We start from the raw sequence: 25,309 nt of genomic DNA on the forward strand, positions 1-25,309 counted from the left end.
GCACTACAATGCTAGGGTGTTGCGGGGTGAATTCTTATTAAACCAAGTTTGTTAGATTGCTCTCTTCTTAATTTTCCCATTTCCTAATTTACACATTCCCGTGAAGGCAAATACATCTAACACCAGCTTGGGGAGGTTTATTCATTTGCCATGTAGTGTTTAAAGCAATTATGTTAGTCAAGACTCCGCTTCATGCTATTAGTAAATACAATTAAAACATTGTCAAAGTTTGATTAGCACCTTCCCCCTTATCAGGTTGTGCTGTTTCATTAACTGTCTACCAAGAGATGATAGAAACTCAATGAGAAGATATTGCACATCATACTCACTAAAGCAGTCTGCTATCTCTGCGTCTGTGAGTTGTGTATTGTTTCAGTGTTGTAATGGGATGTTTGTTGTTTGTTTCCGCAGTGGAGTCGAGCAGCCCCAGTCTTCTGTCGCCGGATAACACTCTAGAACGTTCCTTCTTTATCCGAATGAAGTCCACGCTCACCAAGAGAGGCGTCCACATCAAGTCCTCTGGATACAAGGTAAAACTGCTCGTCTTGTTCTAAAAGAAATGAAAACTCACTTCAGTCTTGTATCATATCGTGTGTCATAATCAGTGTGTCACGGAAGTGTTAGTGTCATTGCTAAAATCTACTAAAGCTCTGGTCAATTATGCACATTGTCTGTTTTAAAAGGTTTTGTGTGAATTTTAGTAAATGTTATTAAACTGAATTTTTTTGTTTTGTAAAGAAGTTCATACTTTACCATTAAAACTTTTGGGGCCGGTAAGTTTTTTTGTTTTTTTTTAAAAAGAAATTAATCATTTTATTCAGCAAGAATGCATTAAATTGACCAAGATTGACAGTAAAGACATTTATAATGTTTAAAAAAAAGATTTATTTAAAATTATATTATAATATATATATATAATTTTATTAATTATATTATATTCTTAAAATTATATATTAAAGACCCAAAACTTTAGAACGGTAATGTATGTTGGCATGATTTATAATAGTGTACTATTGGAATAATGCACAAGGGCATTCAGGACCAGTTATTAGTGGCTCCTTTTGTGCTTCTTAATGCTGCAACCATAGCCAATACCCCTGATAAAGTAGATCACCGAAGGCTTAGTGTAGTGTTGTCAAAAATATCAATATTTCGATACTGATACGGAAATATCTTAAATGATTCCAATTCTCCTTTTCGGCAGTAAACCAGGTGCGTGTTCTCGCTCTCTCTTCTCTCCGGCGGGTGAATTGATACACACCCGTCTCCTCTCTGAATAGTGGATAGTGTTGGGTGTTAGGTCCTGAATCTCAGGGCGGTGTTGCGGGTAAAGCTCACGAGTACCAAATGTACCTATTTTTCGTGGCTTATTGCTACAATTGTCAAAAATTATTTTACTACTGACGGTTTACTGTGTATAAGCTATTGCAACAAAATTACCCAAATTATCAAAGAATTATGAGATAAAGGCCCCGTTTACACGAGAACGATTCCGGGTGAAAACGTAAAAATATTGTATCGGATGTGCCTTTCGTTTACACGGCAACGACGCTTTGGGGGCTTAAAAACGCAAAAAAGTGAAACCACCCTCCAGAGTGGAAATCTTAAAAACGCTCCACCGTCGCGTTCCCGTCTAAACGGTAAAAACGCAAATCTACGAAAGTAACAACCAACATGTCAGATTATTTCCATACGTCGGACCTTCAAGTTGCCCTAGCAGCTCTGAAAAACATACAAGAGTCTTTTCAGCAGTTGTACAAAATATTCTAAGATATTGGTGTTGTTGTGTGGCAGTGCTTCACATTGCCACCTAGCCGCCTGGAGTGCATACTACATCGAATTTCACACAGTTTTGCGTCACCATTTGCACGCGGATTTCCCAACCATAACGCTCGTCTAAACGCAGAATAAAAAGTGATAACGCAACGCCACTTTTGCGTTTTCTCTTCAGATCGTTTCCGTGTAAACATAGCCAAAGTCTGTTTAGCGGTTTTCCCTGTTGTATAAAAAATTCAAGGTATCGTATCAAAGTTAGAAATTCCAGTATCGTGACACTACTTCAGAGTCAATCAGATTGTAAATAGAGAAGTAGGTGATTGTTTGGATGTGTCTTTGAGTGAACGACTGAGATCCAACCCCCCCCGCTGCATCCATCTGGACATAGATTGGATGCAAATAAGCGTGAAGTCGGGGAGCGCACTAACCCATAGCATAAATATTCACGCATGCACATTCGCATATATTACCAGCCAGACAAGGACACTTCTTATTGCATTTACTCCAAATTAAGTCAATATTTGTGTTGTTACATAATACAAAACTATGAATTTTGCATACGGCGCGCCAGCATTAGGTGATAGGTGCGAGGCGGAGCGCGGCGCGCATCATGGCTGTTTATATCTCCTCTTCACTCTGGAGGTCAAATCAAAGTAAATTCTTCTCCAGCTTAAACCAGTCTTTTCTTTTTTTTGCCAAGACGTCTCGGCCCCCGGCTAAGTTAATGCACTCATGTAAAAGCTCTCTATCATTACTTGTGCCGTATCGCATTTCAAAAGCACTCCAGAGAATCCCTAGGAACAGATGAATCTTATTTCTTATGTATACCTATTCTATATTCACCGACCCGGTGACGGGCGGGGGAGAGAAAGAGAGAGAGCATTGTGTGCTGAACCATGAATTATAAAAATTGATCCCTTTGTTATGTTGGCTTGTATTAAATTGAGATATGCTATGCGGCTGCCTCTCGCTGCGGCCGCGGTGAACCCTTGCCATGTCAGTTTGCATTTAGCAGCCTGAGCATATTTAATGTTTTGCCAGAGCTTATGATGTTCTTGCCAAGAGCACTCCTGCAGCAATTCACCGACGAGTCTCTCTTTGTGGCAATTACTTCAAAAAGTTAGTTGGAAAATACAACTTTTGATGCCCCTCGCTTTGGGCTTCAGTAGAATCATTTCCATTTTGTATGCTTTTAATACGACTCAGTGTTTATTTATTGAAAGATCCAGTGTTATACGCAAGCGGAGATGGATGTGTATTCTGGAGGCGGGCGGCGTGTGTTTTGTGTGGGTTGGCGCTCTCTGGTGTGCCGCTGTTTATAAGAATGCGGGCATGGGTTTGATATCGGTCGTAATTGGACATCACCTTCTGATCGCAGCATGCTGTGATGTCTTATTGAAGCTCGGCAACAGCTGATGCTCGCTCACTTCGTGATAATACACAGTCATCGAAGGCCAGAGACAAACAGTCATTTCTCTAAGAATACCTATTCAACAAGTTTCAAAACTGTTGCATGCTGTTTTTATGACCAGCTCTTAGTTGAGATATTACATGAAATATTTGTGCTATGAAAAATGGTTGGAAACGTATACAAATATAGAAAAGAAAATGTATATGTTAGATCACCATTTTTTAAAATAAAATTTATAGCACTTCTCTCGGTACTCAAAGCGCTGTTCACATTTGGAGGGGGGATTCTCCTCAACCACCACCATTAAAGGGTTAGTTCACCCAAAAAGGGAATTGTCATTCATTTCTCACCCTCATGCCGTTCCAAACCCGTAAGACTTTCGTTCATCTTCTGAACATAAATGGATATTTTTGATGAAATCTGAGAGCTTTCTTTCCCTCCATTGACAGCCTAAGCAACTACCACTTTCTGGGGCTTGAAAGTGGTAGTTGCTTAAAGGGGTCATATAATGCCATTTTTGTACAAGCTAGTATGATTCTTTAGGGTCTAAATTAAAAGTTTGTAATATACTTTAATTACAAATTCTCATTAGTATTGTAAGAAAACACTTATTTTACTTGGTCAAAAACAGCTCTGTTTTCAGCACGCCGTTTCAGTGCATATGACTTTAAATGATAATGAGCTTTGCTCACCCCGCCTCTCTGTTCTGTGCTACACCGTTTGTAACACAGTAACACAATAACCATAACGCGTTGTTCAGTATAAACGTTTAGATTATGAATTATATTGAGAACATCATACATAGAAAACATGCTGTAATGTACCCTGAGTGTAAACCTTAGACGCATTCATTGTGAAGCGTGCAGCTAGCGATTTGCAAAGATTAATATAAATATTAATATAAAGTTTAATAAAACGTTACACTCACTTCAGTTGTTCTAGAGGTTCAGCAGGAACACGAATATCTGGTACCGATCCTTTTTTCATGAGCAGCTTCTTAGCAAATCCAGCTTTATACTGATCCTCGTTTATAAAGCAGTCTGGTGTGTGAAATGATTCGCGCAAACATGAAAGCATTGACGTTGCTCGTGGGGAATATTCCCTTCGAAAACAAACTCAGCCACTGCGTCTTCAGGGGTTCGGATTTAGGAACATTAAAATGACTGCTGTGTTCGTTATTACACCCAAGAACAGAACACCACAATCGCTTAGACGCCATTCTGCTCATAGACAGTGCTCCGGCACATCAACAATGACCGCGCCGGTCCACGCAGACTATGATTGACAGCTCCCTCACGAGCGAGGGCGGGTCTGTGTTGAAACGCGGCTGTCAATCAACAATCGTGGGAGGGGCTTCCGACCGTGTGACGTCACACGGTCGAACGGCTTGATTTGACACAGGGGAAAACATATAAGGAGATTAAAACAAAAACACTGGATGGATTTTTATCATTTTATGATGGTTGTGTATAGGCACTGCCAACACACATTTCAGTACAATCAACTTGTAAAAGTGCATGTACCATTATATGACCCCTTTAATAGAGGGACAGAAAGCTCTTAGATTCCATCAAAAAATATCTTCATTTGTGTTCTGAAGAGGAATGAATGCCTTATGGGTTTAAAACGACATGAGGGTGAGTAATTAATAACAAAATTAACTAACCCTTTTCAACCACCTAAAATCTAGAAAAAAAGGTCATGACTGTTATTTGTCTGCTATCCAGCTACTAATTCTGGAGAACTTTAGCGAGATGAAAATTCCAGAAAAAATATCATTTTTGTTATTCTGACAAAATATTTGTATTAAAATAAAAAACAAAATATAAGCCCAAAGTAAACTGGGACAGATGTGACATCATTGAACTTTGCAGTCGTCTTTAATTGGCCCCTGATTTGAGATGGCTTTTGAATTCTGTGAAGTTCGAACAAACTCTCTCAACTCTAAACCAGGAGAATCACTCTTTTTTAGTGGCTGTGGCAGTCCGTCGTTCCTGGGGTTTGGGTTTGCTTGTCCCTCAGCGGAAAACATACAAAGCATCAAAGAGCCCCGCCGGCCTGAGCACTCGGTGACTTCGGGGCCCAGACTGTCTATATGAATGATGCTAATAGCATCTCACCAATCTCTGAGGTGAACCAATGAAAGGTAGTGTCAGAAGTTTAAAACACTACAAAAACAATCCCCTCCAGGTTTCCCTTGGTGATTAAAATGGATGGATCCAAAAAAGAACATTGTTACCAATCTAGTCGATGCATCCTCTTGGCAAAATGTGCTACAAAAGACTTTAAAGCATTACAAACTTTAAAGCCAGAGAAAAAGTAATTAGTTGCTCTGCCTTTGTTATCTCTTGATTATTTCAGAAAGAAATTGTGCTTTGTGTTTTTTAATATTTCGTGAACGTGTATATCTGCTACAAGAACCTGAGAGTCTTGGTCAAGTGTATACTAGTGCACAGAGTACATATTGGATTATCTAACAGCTTTGTCTGTTTTCTGAGTTCAGCCTGCTTTAAAATGGAGGTGGATAAAGATCGGTTGGCCATTTTTTATACTGGCCATGTTCTCTGATCCGTGTAGAGAAGGACTGCAGAGGTTATTTGACTTCATCTGGTTTATTTTCTTTTATCTTTATACTGTGGTTTGATACTTACTAAAGGGTTTGTGTGTAATTGAGGGGACGATTGCATCTGATCTGTTTGTAATTTTCCGCTTTGTGTCCTCTTCAAGGTCATCCACGTTACCGGCAGGCTGCGGATAAGAATGGCATTAACACACAGTCGTTCGGTACCCAATCAAATCATGGGCATGGTCGTGGTGGCACACGCACTTCCTCCGCCAACCATCAATGAGGTTCGGATCGACTGCCAGATGTTTGTCACACGGGTCAACATGGATCTCAACATCGTCTACTGTGAAAACAGGTAACACTCTTTATATAATATATAATTGATATATTTAGCCTTGGTGATGTCATTTCATGTTGACTAAAGAGGGCAATAATTTCGTTTTATTTTGCAAAGCTTATACGGCATGTATTGCCTATTACCGTGTGCAGTTTGATTTAAGAGATTTTTTATCTGCCTTAAAGAATGATAAATGGTGCAAAAAGAATTTCAATTTCAGCTGCTTAGAGTTCAAAATATGACATTGTTGTAGAACTGAAGGATCAGCGGGTGAAGATGTGTTTTGCAAGAGTGGATAATCAGCCACACAGTAATGCAGTTCATTATATAGCTGATAGTGATGAGTTCTGCTTAAACGCAATCCCAGAATGACCTTGTTTCAACATCTATCGCTCATTTTAAAAAGCTGGCCGAGAAAAACCCCTCTTTTGTACTTACAAAACATCTGTGGTTCCACTGCTGCCCCATAAAATGAGAACATCTTAATTTGGACTGGCTTGAAAGGAAATATCATATTAGTTTTATTAGTTTTATTTATATCTCTGGGATTGAAGTCCTCCCAGCGTCTGCTAAAATTTTTACCACTCCCCTGCACTTAACATATTTATGAGAGAATGGAATCGGGCCAAGTCTATAGCGGAGTTATCATCACAGCAAAAGCCTGCTTTAAAATGGAGGTGGATAGAGATCGGTTAGCCAGTTTTTTTTTTATACTGGCCATGTTCTCTGATCCGTGTAGAGAAGGACTGCAGGTTAGAGTCAAATAAAGTCTTGAAATACGCTGCTAATAGTATTGCCCTACTGAAAGGCATTTTGTATGGTTTTAACCACCTGTTTTTTTCACATTTTCAATACTTCTGTGATAATTGCTTTTAGATTCAACAAGCAGTTGGTAAAGCTACAGTAGGTCAGAAAATATTACGTCTATAATGAAAACAGGCTGACAGCTTGCCATCACAGATGGAAACCTTTTTAATGAATAAAATCTGGTGCACTATACATTTAGCTTACAGAAGGGCTGGGAAATCAGAATCTCCTTATCAGAAGCTGCGTTTTCATTACCCTTCAAATTGCGCAAATTAAAAATACGCCCAATGGAAACACGTCAATTTCGCAAAAACTCCCATATATCGCAAAAAAGTTTTTACTTTGATAGAGGAATATTTCGCAAGGTCTTCATGTAAAGTTTGAAACATACTTTGGTTAAAATTCCTCAATGGTTGTGTAAAACGACACCCTTTTTACCTCTTCAAAAACAGCTCTGTTCACAGCGACCCGTTTCGGTGCAGGTCTCTTTAAATGATAATGAGCAACTGCTCACCCCACCCCTCTCTTCCATGGGGGGTGTCACACAAGACACATAAAGTGCTGTTTTGGTGGACAGTATACAAATGGCTGAGGGTGGAAATATGCTAATACGGGACAGTCCATCAGTGGTCGTGGGCGGAGCATGAGCATGAGCAATATGAGATCATATTGCTCAGAAAATCCAAACGGCTTGATTATTGAGTGTGTTTAGACTTTGGGATTAAAAAAAAAAAGTGTGTGAATGGATTTTTTTCATTGTATGGTGGTTGTGTCCACACACTGCAAAGACACATTTATATTCAAACACCATATAAAAGTGAATTTAGCATTCGATGACCCCTTTAATGCATGGATAACACACCTACGTATCCTTCCATTAGAAACAATGGCTAGTGCGGTGCCAACATGCGTTGCCGTGATTATTGGAATGACTGTTTGTTGTTGTTTAGCTGCATAACATCAGTTAATGGAAACGCAGTCATTTCGCAATAGTTTTTTCTCCAACATTTAGAAAATATCGCCAAAGTTTGCACAAATCTGTAATGGAAACCAGGCTTGACTCAAAACCAATCAGGGCTGCATTTCCCTAAAGCATCGTAAGCCTAAGTAGATCATAAAACCATTGCCACCAATGGTCTCTACAATCAACTTGGCCCACAATACTTTTGGGAAACGCAGCCCATGTCGTTGCCCTATTTTAATCTGTCATTGACTAGGATATGATAACCCACAGTAATATCTGTTTGGCTTCTTTTTGGTGGACTGCTCAACTCTGCAAAATGATGTAGCCACTGGCATTATTGGATCAGAAAAGTGCAGGAATCTGATTGGTTCTGACAAATGGCTAATATATTATTATAATTTGCTGCTGCTAATGCTTAATGGTGATTTGTGGGTGAATATTGAAGTCAACATGAATTGCCAATCACAACACCTTTTCCTGTAATGTGTTGCATCGTAGAAACAAGCTTTTCAATGCACAAAAAAAGAATCGAACTGCTTAAAAATAGTGGAAAAAACAAAATGGTGTAAATTTTGATTTAATGTTGAAATAATCCTTTCCAGAATCAGCGACTACATGGACCTGACACCTGTCGACATCGTAGGGAAAAGATGTTATCACTTCATTCACGCAGAGGACGTGGAAGGCATTCGGCAAAGCCATTTAGACCGTGAGTATCCATCCAATCAATCTGTGCAGCCACCCAACAGTGCCAAAAACTACAGGATGGTTGTTAAAGAGCAAGATTCAGTGTCCTTACATGCTTTAGCGGGACTCATTGATCATTGGTCAATGACATCCTGAGAGCACACCGTGTTACGTGCCAAAGCTGGTGTAATGCGTTCACTGCAGCACTTCAGCGTAATGGGACAGCAGTGTGACAGGCAAGATTATCCATGCTAGCGGTTCTTCTCATAACTGTCCATGAAGAACCGTTTCCCTCTGCCAGACGGGTAGGCGAACGCACGTCTTCCAAACAAGCCCCATATCGCTTGCAAGGCACAGAACGCGGCTGAGAATCTCTGTTCGCTTGACATTACACATCTTACACATTTCACTCCTCCTTTCAGCTTTAGTTGCTCCTCTCAAAGCACAGTCGCCACATTTCGAGTGCATTTTTATGTCATGTAGTATTCATCTGGGCCGATCCACCACTGCAGAGCTCTATGAAGGTTCCTCAACCTTTTGCACGCTCTGCTTTCATCGTGCTCGGCAGGAGGGCCGCTGACCGTCTGGAGGAACGTTCATGCTTCTTGAATATCTTAAATCATCTGTTAAGTGTGTTTTGGCAGCACACCTTTTCCGCTCCCCTCTACCACCATGGCAGAAATTCAAAGCGTCATTGAGAGCGGCGTAGCGTTTTATACAGTAAATGTGTGTGCTGCTCTACAGCAGGCAGGTTGCCATTATTTAAGTAGTGAGGGTTGAGGCACAGGAAGAGGAGGAGGAGGGGGATAAATCCCTCGTTTTATTAGGTGTTTGCAGAGGAGGGTGGGTGTCCTTGGGGCTGGCAAGGGAATTTGGAGCTGTCTGATTAGATATTGGGAGTTCAACTGAATTAGAGCGCAATTACCACTGTATTGCACTGTCCCTTTGCCTTAAAAAGCCACCAGATTGGGTCCATTAGACCTTGATTTGAAACCCAGCGGAGTCAAAGGAGAGAGGACTGAAGCCCTGGATTGCATTGATAGCGGAGAGAGAGAAAGAGATGGTGTGAAAGGAGAGGGAGGAATACGCACTAAGAGAGAACTGCACATCCCCAGCTACCTCTGGCTTTCTAACCATCTATTACGCATTAGCGTGACGGCAATCAACATAAATCTAGCCGCACTGCGAATGACCGTTCACGTCGCTGCAGTAGAGAGTGGATAGGGATGCCGTTTTTGCATTTTACTTTGTACGTTTATGCTCGATATGATAAAATACTGGTTGAAACATTGTTTGAAATTTTTGCTTCCCAAGCTTTTTTTTTACATATTTGTGGTCAAAGAAAAATCATATTTTGATAGTTATCACCATCTTTGTTCAAATAAATGACTGTTAGATATTATTTATATTTTTGTGCGATAAGAGCCATATTTATCTAGTACAAAAACAATAAAAAATGTAATCAATCTCAATTTGAGCAGAAACATTTAAACCAAATACTGTAGCAATAACTAATACAACTAGAAAATGGTTGATAAATGGGTTGAACTGATTCCATAAGTTCCTTCAAATGAGAGATACCATAGTTTAAGATAGGGTTTGATTATTGTTAATTATTCCTGCTGTCACACTACTACTTGCTACTTTTAGTTTTATTCCCCAACACAGGTTAAATGCATTATAATGACGTGTGTGTCAGAGCCAGATCTTAGTCACAGACGCGCGTGACTAAGGAGCAGATACAGTGATCTCCCGCTGATTGCTAATCAGACACTGATATCAGATCACACAGGGCCATCAGATTGGTTAGAGCCAGGGATAAGAGGGATGGTGTCAGTCTGGTCAAACCTCTCGACAGATCTGTGCTGCAGATGCAGTGACGTGTGCGGTCCTTTGGCTTGAGTGCATGCATGTGGTGGTGTTCTTAATGCGTTGGGATGTATGACATATTACAGATGCATATTGGAGGTCATAGGTCACTGCTCAAGTGTTTAAGGGCCTGATAAAGCATTTAGAGCAGATCTGTTCAAATTGAGCACCTTGACCTTAAAGAGTTGTTTATGCTCCTTTATAAAACGGGAAGTTCAGACAAGATTCTAATCTTCAAAGTGGTTAGACAACCATAAACAACCTACAGTTGGGCTTATGAACTATATTAATTAGCAGAATAATTGTTTATTAATATTTATATTAATTCATATTGCCGTTACAGACATTTTATAAAAGCAATAATTCAAGGTTGTGCATAACAGTGGTTTTAAATAAAAGTTCTGTCATGAAATTCTAGATGGCGCAGGCTAATAGGTCCCTAACTCAAACTACTATCACATGATTCTCTGAAGGGCACAGCTGATTGGTTCCTGCTGTATCAGTAGCCAATGAGCGCACATGCTCAGCCTTCAAATACTTTTGTTAGCATTTCCGGTAGCGTTTGCTGTACGCTTTCAAAAACCCCCCACCTTCCCCAGCTCCACCTGTATAGATCTGCTACGGTTAATTCATGTGTACAACACCAGCATGTTTTACCTGCTCACAGCAGCGTGTCGTGTATGTACTGGCAAAAGTCCCGAACTTGCTCTCTGCAGCAGGTCTATTCCGCCACGAGACCAAACATATCAATATTGTTATACCCATGCAAAACACTCAGAGAGTTGTCATGACAGAACTACAGTTAAGGTAAACTCACTGTACTGCACAGTCTCTCGTGGGCTTCTTACTACTTTTAGGACGTGCTAAAACATGACCTATCGTCTATTTGTTTAACGGTTTAATTTCAGCTTTATAACTGGATAAAATGATCTCTAGTTTATTGAAGGAAAATTAGAAAGCCGACTGTGGTGCTCACGAAGCATTTGAGAGCAGGTGTTTTATATGGGCAGAAATGCATTGTGACAGCTCTGACCTCACCTGTGTCAGCTTCAGAACAGGACCAACACGGCTTAAATTAATAAAAGACACTGTGTTACACGACTACGTATAATACTCTCCGCATAAATGCTCCGCGGGTGTGTGTGTGTATGTTTTTACCAGCTGAGAAAGAGCGAGAGAGAGACAGAGGTGGGAAACGATGGCTCACAGAAGTGTGGAGAAACCCCAGGAGACTGAAGCTCTGTGCCTGAAGGCAGACTACAAGAGCCGGTCTCTGAAGAGTAGTTCAAACTGACTTTAATGAAAAACTCCCTTCACTCCTTATTGTGCTTGAAGATAGACTCCACAGCTGCGGAAAAATACACCTGCTCTAACACCCATCGCATGTACCGTTGACAATGTTTCTTCAGTTTTCTTCCATAATGGATTCAGAGTAAATATGAAATACATGTTTCTGTATCCATGGATATACTGTATTTACGTCAGCAGTGATTCATTTGAATGTTTTGTTGTTGTTTTAATGTAATTTTAATTAGTTTTAGTTGTTTGCACCAGTTTAGCCAAGGTTGTCAACTAGTTTGACTTCTGGTTAGACCAGCATTCTCAACCAGCACCGGGCCATAAAAAGCAAGCTTTGACCAGCTAGAATCTGGATTTTATAACACTAGGAAATCTTTAAAACCAGCAGATGATTGCATCTTTACTTGTTGTTATTCTAAATGCCTTGAAAGTGGTCGTAATTTCACTTCTCACCGTTTCTATAAATGGCCAACGTGTTTACTTCCTCTGCTGGTGAAGATTCGCCATTTAATCCAAAGAATACAAGTTAAAAACCTCCAATTCACTTGTCCAGCCAAACCCTGCCTAGGTGCCGCAGATCTGCATGTCTGCTCTCTCATTCATAAAAGGCTTGTCTTTACAATAATACCCCAGTGGACTGCAAGGACTTTTCCATAAAGCAATTTCACGGGTGTAAATTACTTACTTTTATATGACAGTGACACCCTCCACCCCTCCTGCTGGAAGTGAGGCCACGCTGGGTAAAGGGTATCTGAAAGGTAGCTGCTATTATGGAAGGGATCCAAGTGATTTAACAGAACTGAAGGACAGAGGCCCTGGTGCAGAGAGAGATAGAATGAGAAAGAACGGAAGTAGAGAGAGAGAGAGGCCGTCCTGCAGGCTTGCCCGAGGCTCCAGGAGAAGGCAGGCAGATTAAAGAGGCCGTATTCCTTTTAAAGCCTCCAAAAGCAGGCAACGACTCCTGCACCGGAAAAAAAAAGAAAAGAGGGATACAGAAAGAGAAGAGCGAGGAGGGGGAGAGAGAAAGGGGTGGCTTCATTACCACTAAATCAATAACTCAAGCAGCCCCTGATTGATTTAATGGCAGCGTAACTGAAAGGGGGTTAAAAAATAAGCCTCACCTGTACAGACGTGGTGCCGGGTGGAGCCGAGGGGGCCAGCACATCAAATGCAATGTAGATGAGATCAGGTTTAAAGGCAGGGGGGAAAATGTCCTGGAAACTTGTAGACAGTAATGAGGGTTTAAAGGGACCGCTCACGTGTTCACAGATAGAGGGGGAGGGGGGAGGGGGAGGGGGGGGGGGGGGGGGGGTAGATTTAATATATTGAAACTGTATATACTTAATTAAATGTACATTACTGGCACATCCATCTATCTACCACTGTAAAAAATGTAAACTATTTCAAAAGAAAATAGCTTGAAATAGAAAAAAAGTTCATATTTACCATAGCAGTTCATTTTATCATCAGTTCTGTCATTTCACATGCATTTTTCCCGAGCACTTAGAATGCTTAATGCATTCCATGTGTACCCTTCCATAGACTCTCAGTAGCGTGTAAACTTTGTTGAAGAGAATGAAGGTGAGTCAAGGGCATGCCCACTGGCCACAGCGAACAAGTCAGATAAACAACTCATGGCTTTTTGTCTCAATTTTCTGGAGTTACAGCTTAGTTTTACATTTATTGGTACAGAAAGCAGTCGGTGAACTAAAGTCAATTATCAGAGCCTTTGGGACAGCTTCTTAAACAATGCCATTAGTCTGTAATGATTTTAATTACTAGACTTATTCTTTTATAAATCATTCTTCTCAATGGACTCTTTTTATGGAAAAGGCTATTTGTAGCTGTAATTAAACCCAGAATCTGAATTTACTGCCGTGCTTGGGTTCCGACTGTTTCTGTTGTGCAGAACAATGATTAATGCAAATTCATATTATTTGAGATCGCCATTTAGCGCTTAATTTAGCCAAAATTATGGCAACTGCCACAGTGTCTTCACATGAGTAGCCTCAGACAAGGACACAATTACAGAGCCCTTAGCAAACAGTCACAGCACCCTCTGCTGGGCTTTGGAGATTAATAATGTTCATGATGTTAACACAGCATGAAATAATGGATAGGTTTGAGCTTTACCTGGGCACACTAAATGCAAATATTACGATTATTATTAGTTGTTGTTGTAATTAAACCTGAGTATATGTATTGCTGTAAACGTTTGAAAACTTAAGCAGTCTCATTTTTATATATTACAATGTTCACAGGTTTATTCCCTTTTTTCCTCTTCTATTTTCCTCTTCCTCCACCTTTCCTTTCTTGTATCATCTCCTCTTTCTATAGTAATGAATAAAGGTCAAAGTGTGACAAAGTATTACCGCTGGATTCAGAAGAATGGAGGTTATATCTGGATCCAGTCCAGTGCCACTATTGCAATCAACGCCAAGAACGCCAATGAAAAAAACGTCATCTGGGTCAACTATGTACTGAGGTATACGAGTCTTTTACTTTGATGAAAATGCCATATCTTTAGATTTTGATTTGTTCCATCTAGCACTGTAACAAGATGAAAGTATTTCCCACTTGAGAGAGTTAGTAATAGTCTGCTCTTCTGTAAGATGACGAAGGCTAAACGCACCACTCTTCTCAAACTGCTTTTGGGTCTGTGTACGGGCTGAGAGATCATTAGAATGCTCTGTGGTTTGGGCCGCAGTGAATCAATCAGGATGTCTGGAACATTCTAGAGAAGAGAGTGAAGGATGTTTCACACGGCTGTGAATGATTCTCAGCCGGCAAAGTGAATGACTTCTATCTTCTAAATGTGTCTTTTTATGTGGTTTCTTTTTTAATGGGCAGTAATCCCGAGTACAAAGACACACCTATGGACATCGCACAGCTGCCTAACCTGCCAGAGAAAGCATCAGAGTCCTCGGAAACATCTGATTCTGAATCCGACTCCAAGGAGAATTCTGGTAGCGTACCACTCTCGTCCCATTCCATTGCAAATATGATACCATTTCCCACAAAACATTTCAGAATAAGTGGAAGGTTTGTTGGTTTGATCCCCACATGGAGCAAGCCCTAAACCCATTATTATGCCCTTGAGAAGGAGACTTAAAGCCAGTTCTTTTTGCTCCATGGTTGTTGTCCCAGTTCATGGAACTGTTTTTAATTCTTTACAATCAAGTAGTCTTCAAAAAAACACTATATACACAACACACTTGTCTTTTAACCAATGCAAATGTCTCTTATTGTGTAAAATATCTTCATTCCAATAATTACTGGAAATTATGTAGGACAAGGAAATGTGGTGCTTTCGCCATGTCCCTAAAAACTGGTGTAAATAGTCAATTAAAACTCCACAGCCAGTTGGAGATATTAATTATACATTCCAAAAGAAGATGAAGTGAGATTCCAAAGATGGTGGAGGCTGTGAATGAACAAGGCCGGTTGACAGTCTGGGGAAAGTGCCAACATATTGGCCCCTGAGCATCTCTGCCTGCCGAGCCTTTTGCCAGCCTTCATCACAAAGGTTACAGACTGTGCCAGCTGCAGCTGGACCAAACCATGCCCTCTTCTCCTCTCAGACTCCCTACCCATCTCTACACCCCGCCTTCTCCTTCTGTCTTTTTCTGTCTCTTTATCTCTCTCCCTGTGTTTCTCTTCCAATGCAGACATGCTTTTCCTAAGGCCAGAATTTCCAATCCCCCCCCCCATCAAGGTCACTTGTTCTGAACAGAATTCGAGCCTTTCATGACAAAACTAATGATACAACACATCATACACAAGTCACCAGTGGCTAATACTGCCACCAAAACAAAGGTCCTGTTCATATATACACGTAGTATATGTCTAACTGGACCTCTCCCAACTATCAAAGCTTTAAATAAATACCCTTATTGTAAAAGTCCTAATCATGTTTAGTGAACTATGGTTCTTGTGCAAGGTACTGATAAACTTTGACATGATGATGTGAATGGAAACTTGTCCTCTAAACCTTTTTCTTTCTCCCAGAAGACAACGAAAACTCCAAGTCAGGTGGGAAGGGGAATCAGTCTTCTGAGAACAGTGAAGATCCAGAGACGGACAGTAAGAAACAAACGGGCCGGCCGCCAGAGCAAGAGATGAGACGACAGGAGGAAGGAGACAGTTCCAGCAATCCAGAAAGTCAGGACAGTGATGATAGCCTGGAACCTTCTGACTGTGAAACCGACCACAAGGAGGGCCGCCTGGGTGGTTTACACATTAAGGTAGAGCGCTATGTTGACGGCGAGGTGGAGGAATTGCAGGACTCGCCCTCCTCTTGCTCCTCCTCAGAAGAAGAAGAGGATGATGCAGAAGATATTGTGAAGGACTGCAACAGTGGACGAGAGCTGAGCGGGCCGGCAATGAGCAAACACCAGAAGAGAAAGAAGAGGAGGAAAAAGCAGAAATGGGATGATAGTCGCCAACGTCTCCGTCTGTCTCCCTCGGCTGCTGCCACCCCCAGCCCTGGCAGCCTGGACCCCACCCTCGGAGACCAGCCTCCCCTTCTGCTTCCACCCTCCCCGACCAGTTCCTCTGTGCTGAAGATCAAGACTGAGATGTCGGAACCTATAAACTTCGACAACGACAGCAGCATCTGGAACTACCCACCCAATCGAGAGATCTCCCGTAACGAGTCCCCCTACAGCATGACAAAACCCCACGACACCTTCCCTTCCCCCCCGCCTGCCGGCCTGCAGGTGTCCATTCCCGACTCCGTCCTCACTCCACCTGGTGCTGAGGGTGGAGGAGGCAGCAGAAAGCCCAATTTCAATGGCAACAGTAGCAGTGGCAACAATAACAGCGCCCCCACCTCCGTGTCCAGCGCAACTCCAGGCAGCTTGGTTCCTCCTTCCAGTTCAACCACCGCTGACCCGCTCTCCCCACCTCTCTCTGCCTCACCGCGGGACAAGCAGCAGGGTACGCCCACCTCCTCCGGTTCCCTGCTCTACACCAGTGATCTGGAAGCCCTGCAGAGGTTACAAGCGGGGAATGTGGTGCTTCCATTGGTGCACAGAGTAACAGGAACGCTTGCCGCCACGAGCACGGCATCCCCACGAGTCTACACCACTGGAACGATCCGATACGCCCCGGCAGATGTCAGCCTGGCCATGCAGGGCAACCTCCTGCCTAACGCCCACACTGCTGTGAACTTTGTTGATGGGCCCGGTTTCGGCATAGACCCCAAGACACCCATGGAGATGCTTTACCATCACGTGCACCGGCTCAACATGTCCACCCCCTTTGGGGCCACAGTCAGCGGAGCCGGGCTCACGCAGATGCCTGCTGCTAACGTCTTCACCACAGCAGAGGGACTCTTCTCCACGCTTCCGTTTCCCGTCTACAGCAACGGCATCCACAACACACAGACTCTGGAGCGCAAGGAGGATTGAAGCAAAACATTGAGACCATATTACTGTGTTCAACTGTGTTAAAAAGACTCTTCTGAGGCAAAAAGACTGTGTATCAAAGTTGGGGGAAAGTGAGATGTTCTAGCACTTTGAATTTTGAGCAATTGAGCTTGTGTAACTGAAATGAATGGTTTCTCTTTCTGTGTCTTTCTATCTTTCTATCTCTTTCTTCTTTCTCGCCTCCTCACACAAGTTCTTGATGACGGTTTCTCTAAACGGACTAAACAGACTCATCTCTATTGTAAAGAGTTCCCTCTGAGCCACAGGGAATTCATAGCACTGTAGCGTATGTCTTCTCTGGGGTGAAATATTTGTCCAGAGTATCTAACATCCTCATTAGGATGTCTTAAAGGTATTAGAAAAAGAAAATTGACAAGAAAAGAAACGGTTCATGTTTCTAACGGTATCTTGATGTAATCGAGATTGATGCTGATAAAAGGATGTTACCCTATTTGATGTAGTTCGAAGGGTTTTAAGGTTCGTATTTTAGAAATAATGCTTTTTCTTCGTTTTTTATAGCTCAACTTGCAAATCATGCATTTAAAAAAGCAATTTTAGCCGGGTATTGACCTGTGAATAGAATGTTACTATAAAATCCCAGGACATGGAACAGGTCAGTGTGAGATTTCTCCAGTTCCATCATCATCTTTTTGCAGATCCATGGTGCTATCATTGAGTTACCCTCACTCAGCTGGCTGATGTAGGTACTGTTCCGGAACTCCAGACAAATGGCGGCTTCAGAGCTTTTCTACAGAAAAGTCAAACATCTAACAGACTTCTTTTGTTATGATTGATTTTTATTATTATTATGTTCATCACTTACCTGTGAGCATGTGGTACATTGAGTATTTTAACTCAATCTGAATGAATCTGGAGAGAGGGATACGCTAAAGTAAGATTTTTTTTCTTTCTATCTCTCAGTGCAACTGAGGCTAATTTTGCATCACAAACTTGAAGATGAATGTTAAACTCCAACAGGCTTAGGTCAGAGCTATTCTTAATTGTTTTGAGGATTTTTTTTTATTATAAATGTTTGGCTTAATTGTTTACACTCCCTCTTTAGCTTACAAGCCTGGTTTCCTTTCCGAAATCAGTATCCCTTCATCCCTTACCCCTTAAACTCTCTCTAAAAATCACATATCAAACAGAGATTGTAATAAGGACATGCATTTTCAATCAAAAAATGATTTTTATCCACTGTTGCCAAAAAAACTACTCTCACAGTTTGGTGTTAAAACACTGTGATTTGATGTTTAAAAAAAACAAAAGTAATAAAACGGAAGAAAACTGTCACTTCATCCTTTGACAGCCGTCCATCAAGTCATCTATTATGCAGCGTGATAACCGTAAACTTGTACAATGTGTAAGTGTCATTGGCTGTCAGTCTCCATAGCAACTTAAGTGTGTGTTACTATATGCAGTATATACTGAGCTAATGTAGCTGTTTTGTCCTTTGTCCTCTCTGTGCTAGTCCGGGCTTGGACGGGGAAACATTTGTTCTCCTTCCTGCCCCCTTGCAGTCTTAGTGAACCAGTGGAGGTTAGTGGATTTTGTGTGGTGGCCTTCCAATGTAGTGTCACCTTTTTTGCTGCTTCCTTTTTGTATGTATTACTTTTTTCTGTTTCTGCTATTGCTTTGCTGTTGTGTAGTCTACAGACCTCTCTCTCTCTTCTCAGAGATAAAAGACTCTAAACTAGCTCAAAGGTTTAAGGAGCCATTTTTTTGCCACTGAGGTATTCTGGGATTGCAGTTTCCAGAACAAACGTGATGAGGAATAAAAAAACTGAAGTAGCATTTAGCAGACTGGAACCTTAAAAGCCTCAGATGTGAAACATTCCCAGAGTCCCTTGTGCTTCTCTTGTGCATTGGGTGTATTTCATTGGTTTCCACCAAACCTGTTGACTTCAATGACCCTGCAACTCACAGGAAATAACAAAAAAGAAAAAGAAAAAAAAGATGACAGTAGTATTTCAGGACAATAAACAATTTTAAAGATTTCTAAAGAGATGAAAAAAGTATTTCGCACTATAAAATCTATTTTTATAGGTGTTTTGGAAATGCATGTTTACTAAGTTGATTGTTTGGTTTACTTGATTTTGTTCGGTCCAGCGGCTTTGTCGATGTTTAGTGTTTTTTAGTCTGTCCGGCAAAGGGGGAAGGGGGGCCTTCGTCTTTTTACCTGAATCAGGCTTCCCCCCGACATCAGGAAACTTGTGTCTGTGGTTTCTGTGAAGACGTGTTGTTATTCAAACCCAGGTCATGATATTAATGTTTTTCAAAATGACGATAACGGGACTCGCCGTCTGAGCGGTTGCAGGAGAGCTTGGCGTCGCTGCTGCAGGTTAACAGGATCCTAGATTTTAGCATTTTGTACGTAGAGCAGAAGTGGTCAGGACGGGGGTTTGGGGACAGCTCCAAAAACAGACACTGTGGACCAGGAAATACACCCATATGTTACTAACAGAACAGCCGGGCGAGCTGTCTCAATGTATCTGTGTTGTGTCAAAATGATTGCTGGTGATTTAATCTTAAACTAATCTCAGCTGCTGTCAGATAAATAGTGTTTAAAATTACAATATGAGAAATCACTTCATTTACCTGTGAAGACTGTGTCTGTGTTTTTAACTATTTCTTGTACAATTATACAGATTCTTTTATGAGGAACTTGGTGCCAAGTAGAAGAATATGGGAGAAAGGGGATTATCTTAGTATCAGTGTTAACAGTGTTATAAATTCTAAGTACAAACAAATTAAAATATTAAAAAGAGAAAACTATGGTACATTTTGATTTTGTTTTGTTGTTTTCAGAGGAAAAAAAGACAAAAAACAACTAACTGAAGCTAACTTTGAGTGCCTGGCTTATTTTTTTGGAAACACATTTTTTTTGTTCATTTACCATGAATAATGCTGCAATTCAAAAATGTACATACTTCATTTTACAACAGGGTTATTTTATACTTTTGTAGGTTTTCATCAGTTAAAGCGACATGTCATACATGGTTGTCTTTCTGTAACACAGTTTTTTTACCATCTTACAGGTGCCATATTCATAATAAACTTTTCTTGGATTTGTTACTATCTGGCATCATTTCTTTTACATTCTGTTCATCATAAGTGAATGCCGAACATCAATGATTATTCTTTGCGTTCCTACTTTCCTGCCTCTTTATGTTTGTTTTTTTCCTCCTATGTTTTTCTCCCGGTCTTTAGTTTTGGTTAATGTGGTCAAAGCCTTTTTAGTTACCTACAGGTTTCAGGGAAGGGAATATCAAAATATTCCCATGTAGCCCTGCTGACTTTTGCTTCTACACACAATAAATGGCGATCCAGTGAACTTGTACCAGGGCCGACATGTTTTAGCAGTGGCTGAGTAAATCTCCTTTACGTTGGACAGATTCTCACGGGTATTTCTGATATGTTTTTCCACCTCACGGTATCTTCACCAGGTTTTCAATTAGCAGGAATATTTCAATCTGTGTCTTCTATTATACTGATCTCACTGTAACTTCCTACGGCAAAGCTAAATAAAAGGGGAAAATGCTTCCTTTAAAAAAAAAAAAAAAGTGTTTTACTTTATAGATGTTCTTTCCACAATGTTAGGTCCTGGTCTGAGACAACTGTATTGATCAGATGTTGTTGAAACACCATTTTCAACCCAATTCATTTCCGTAATGTGATGAATTTCCAAGTGAAACAGGACATTCATAAAGAAAAAATGGGTTTGGAGTGAAGGGGTTTTATTTAATCCATTGGGAATTGATTGGATTGTGCAACGTGGACAAGGTTGCCTTTGAAGAAGGGTAAAACAGAGTTTTTTCAGTGGCAGAATGAGCTATTTATTTTTTATGAAAGAAAGATTATGAAGATATTTATCTCTTTGGAATAACATGCGGCAATATATTGTTCACAACGAGACCATAAACACACAAGAAGGTCAAGTCAATTTTGATTTCATGTTGACTTTATGTAACGAGTAAGATTACTATTACAATTATTCATACTATTTCTCCAGCACATGTATACTGTGCACAGTAATGTTCGTGTTCCACAATGCAATGTGCTAGAATTGACCTCCAATTGTCATTCAGCATCGGAGTCTGATATTATTTGTTATAAATGATTAATCTGTGCACATCATTACTGTTTAAAAATTAATGTGTCCTGTAAGCTTTAATCAAAATGACTTCCCCCTCCCTCTTGCAGCATCTTCTCTTCTCTTCTCTGATGATGTGTTTACTGACATGAAGGCGGGGCGACCTGTCACTCGCATGAGATCCACCAATAGCAAACCTCAACCATCCAATCAATTCCACAATGGACAAAATCAAGTCCCGCCCTACATATTTTCTTGTTTGTGAAGCCGATTCACTCGGATATACACATCACAATAGGGAAGAAAAGACTATCACAACTTCCGCATCATCCGGGTATAAAGTGCACTTTTTCTTTTTGGAATTTTCAGTGTTAAAACACCAACTATTTATACTACAAAATGGCAAAGAATTTTGCATATGTTTGCAAATTGGGATGCACATAGTTTTTAATTTCCAAGATAATAACTGGATGCCACTCACATACTTACAGTGGAATAATACCACTTCACTTATTTCTTTTTTTTAAAGTGTAGACAGTATATAGTGTATACTGTGCAGTATTAGGTAGGCCTACATATAAGCTAGTGTTCCACTTCGAACCCAGCTTTTGTTCAATGCTAAGTAACAGTGAAACTCGCTCTTCATTTTTTCCTTCACAGTTTCTGTGTCTCGTATACACCTTTCCTCTTTGCCCTGTTTTTCTCTCTTGTTCTTTCCCTTCTCCCTGCTGCATATCTTTCTCCACTGACTTCAGGCACTGAGGGGGAGGTCACCGCTGAAGCCCACTGAAGAAATCCAACCAACTTTAAATATTTTACGCAATTTTAAATGAAGCCCATGAATGATAGATCACAGGAGAGAGTGAGTGGAGGAGGTGAAAAAGCCCAAACCTGAATCCTCCCTAATGATTAGGAGCTGTCCATCTCCCCTATACAGTCCTTACTGGAGTTTATATAGCAAAGAGGCTCTTATTAGGGCAGCTACAGGTCCTTCAACACTTATATGAATATGAAATATGAACTGTCTCTCATCTACATGATCAAAAGCAGGTTTTAAATGTGTTTGAGCAGAGACAGGCATGGTTTTATATACATTGCAGATATAAATGAAGACAGGCATGGATGGATGTATATTAATATATGATTACTTTACAGATTCGATATATGAGTACTTGTATAGTAGATTTATGTATTTGAGGAGGTGTTTGATTTTTAATTCAGCTAGATCTTAGAGCCACAGACGCTTTTCATTTGAGCTGTGAAATCCAGTGTGGCAAGAGTGACATCTAGTGGTTACAGTCAGTAATAACATCTGAGGAGCTGCTTTGTTTTCAATAGAGATCTTCTGTACTTCTGAGTAAAGGAACGGAGACCTCTTGTGAATGGCGGGATCTATCAGTCTTTTCTGAGACAATCATACTGTTTATCTAAAAAAAACTAAATGCAGGTTTGGTAGGAAAATACTAGTACCTATGTCTTGAGCATTTAAAAATATCCAGATTGTGTCAGAGTTTATGCTGGATTTGATGCGAAAATCATATTGTTTTTACATTGGACAAATAATACAAAGTGTGAAAAATACAAAGTATTTTTCTGCCATTATTCAACAGAAGTATACATAAGATCCCTGTTGAAAAAAAAAAGCTCATCGTGTGTCATTACTGATTGTAACCACTAGATGTCCCTCTTGCCACACTGTAGATTTCACAGTTCAGGTTAAAAAAGCATCAGCTCTAGCCTCGTTCAGACTGTTAGTCCAAATCCGATTTTGTGCATATAATCGGTCATATAAAGTATGAACGGAAAAACAAAAATTAAATCAAACACGTCAAAACAAAGTAGGCTATTTATCCAAGATTACGTTTTAATAGTATTTTCGCGTCGTAATGAAAACATTTATGAGCCATGCCAGGCACACTAGACTAGACTGTCGCTATAGACTTGCATTTAAAGTCCCCCTGTGGTGAAAATCAAACTTTTAATGTTATTTATATGTCTATGTGGTGTTTTTAATATGCTTTAAGACAAACCATGTACAAATTCATGTCAACACCATTAGGCCTACTGAATACTATTTTCTCCTTAAAACTGCAGTGAACCAGACTCAAAAACACAGTTTGAATTCGCTGGTGTTTCTGACGTCACAAACTACCTTGTAACCAATCACGTGTGATTGTCAAGGAGTGGATCTCTGAGCTGGAGTGAGTGGAGATCGGGCTCATTTGCATCTGCATAGGACCATACTAAATGAGGAAAGGGTGTAGTTACACAGTCAAGCTATTTTAAGGCATGAAGAAAGCCGAATATGTTTAAATTTGTCATTTTGGTGATCAAAGATGAGTTTTAAGGGATGAAATTATTCACTACAGGGGGACTTTAATACTGAGGAGGACCAGAGACAATTTATATAGAGACATGCCACTTCCTAAATCCTCAATACAACTACCGGTATATAGGGAAAACCCATAACGCCAAAGATGGCGGTTGTATGCACATGTCCCATCCCTCCCGCTGGAAAGCCAATCGTCTGCTTTTAACAGTCAAGCCGGGAAACATTTAAGCCTATCGTCTCGTTCCACTGACGCATGCGCACAGTTGAGGTTTGCGACAGCGGAGATGAGAACCCTTGCACATGCGTAGTAAAAGTATAACCTGTGGGGAAAAGGGCGTTTTAAACCTTATTTTGGGGCAAAGTCATCAAACTTTTTCAGCGATTTTTATCATAATTTACTGCTGTTTCTATACATGCAGTTTTTATGTCCCGGTGACCAGTGAAACTGCAGTTCTGACTCTCTGCCCATTCATTTAGATAGGAGCCTGGTCTTGTTAGTCCGAAATAGCTGCCCGGAGGCGTTGCCAAGATGGCGGGCGAGTGCCATGACTTGCCTAAAAGGACTTTGGGAGGACTGTACCCAACGAGCCTCTGAAGGACTGGACTAGGAAGGACACACCGGCCTACAGTTTGAGAAGCACCCGCTTTCTCCGGTCCGAAAAGCACCCCAAAGCTGAAGTATTTTACGGTGCTTGCTCACTGGTGCCAAGTAAATCTGGCTGAAGCCTGCAGAACGGGGCGGGGCTGCAAGGCTTGCTCCGCCCCATACCTACTCTGATTGGCTCGATCGTCTTCCATAGGCATACATAAAAGAAAATGTGTTCGTAGTGTGTCTATATGAACTGGGTGAGCTGCGCAATTTCACAAAGCCTTCATTGTAATTTACGAAAGAAAACAAACATTAGCCTGTATCTCGCAATGACCCTGAAATGATTGTTTTGCTAAATTAAGCAGATCTTTAGGCTAACGCACAAACATTTCCCCACAATCATTTCAGGGTGATAACTTTGTAGGCTATCATCTTAAAGTTAAAAGAAATTTATAATATATATTTATCAGTAATTTAAATAACATTAGACACACTTATAGAAAGGTGTTATTGGTTTTTATAAGCCATGTCAGGTGCAGTTGTATGGCAACTAAATAAGGCTAATGTCTCTGCCATGTTATTTACATTTTTATGAAATTTTCTTTTTCTAGGTTATGTTCCAAGATCGTTCAAGCTGGCAGTTATTAAGCCTCTCATAAAGAAATCACAATTAGATCCAAATGAATTAGCTAATTACAGACCCATTTCAAATCTTCCATTTATGTCTAAAATACTAGAGAAAGTCGTGTCCACTCAATTAGGCAATTTTTTGCAAAATAATGATAGGCTATATATTAAAAATGTCAGTCTGGATTTAGGCCCCATCATAGCACAGAAACTGCACTCGTTAAAATTACAAATGACTTACTTCTAGCTTCTGACCAAGGCTATATCTCTATAGAGGGAATGCATTAACGTCACTTCCCCGCCGGAACACGCCCCCCTCAGCGGGACTGAGTGGCAGAAGAGCTGCTGCGTGACTGGAGTTAATAGGGGAAACTGCGTTAACGCGAGTAAAACAAACTATTATCAGTTTAAACTAAAAGTTGGACTCGATATAGTGTTCCTTACAACTTATCAAAGATCCAGTGATCCATGGATATTGACATGCAGCCAGGAATCGTGTTTCCTGACATTTATATGTGCCTGA

At 40.6% G+C, this 25,309-nt stretch overlaps 1 protein-coding gene across 6 annotated transcripts in view; it reads left to right on the plus strand.

The window, feature by feature from the left end:
• Positions 1-17,620, plus strand: part of LOC130089008 (neuronal PAS domain-containing protein 3) — a 332,370-nt gene extending 314,750 nt beyond the window's left edge. For 4 of the 6 annotated variants that reach the window (XM_056256095.1, XM_056256097.1, XM_056256099.1 and 1 more), the window contains 6 exons: positions 412-530; positions 5,915-6,108; positions 8,464-8,570; positions 14,054-14,201; positions 14,567-14,682; positions 15,725-17,620. In XM_056256095.1, coding sequence (XP_056112070.1) covers positions 412-530; positions 5,915-6,108; positions 8,464-8,570; positions 14,054-14,201; positions 14,567-14,682; positions 15,725-17,127 — 2,087 coding nt within the window. In that variant the 3' untranslated portion in view covers positions 17,128-17,620. The remainder of the gene's footprint in view (positions 1-411; positions 531-5,914; positions 6,109-8,463; positions 8,571-14,053; positions 14,202-14,566; positions 14,683-15,724) is intronic. The other 2 variants (XM_056256096.1, XM_056256098.1) reach the window with 1 other exon arrangement.
• The last annotated feature ends 7,689 nt before the right edge of the window (positions 17,621-25,309 follow it).

The sequence above is a fragment of the Rhinichthys klamathensis genome, unplaced genomic scaffold, assembly GCF_029890125.1.
Source record: "Rhinichthys klamathensis goyatoka isolate OS25496 unplaced genomic scaffold, OSU_Roscu_1.1 h1tg000123l_1, whole genome shotgun sequence".
Lineage (NCBI taxonomy): Eukaryota > Metazoa > Chordata > Actinopteri > Cypriniformes > Leuciscidae > Rhinichthys > Rhinichthys klamathensis.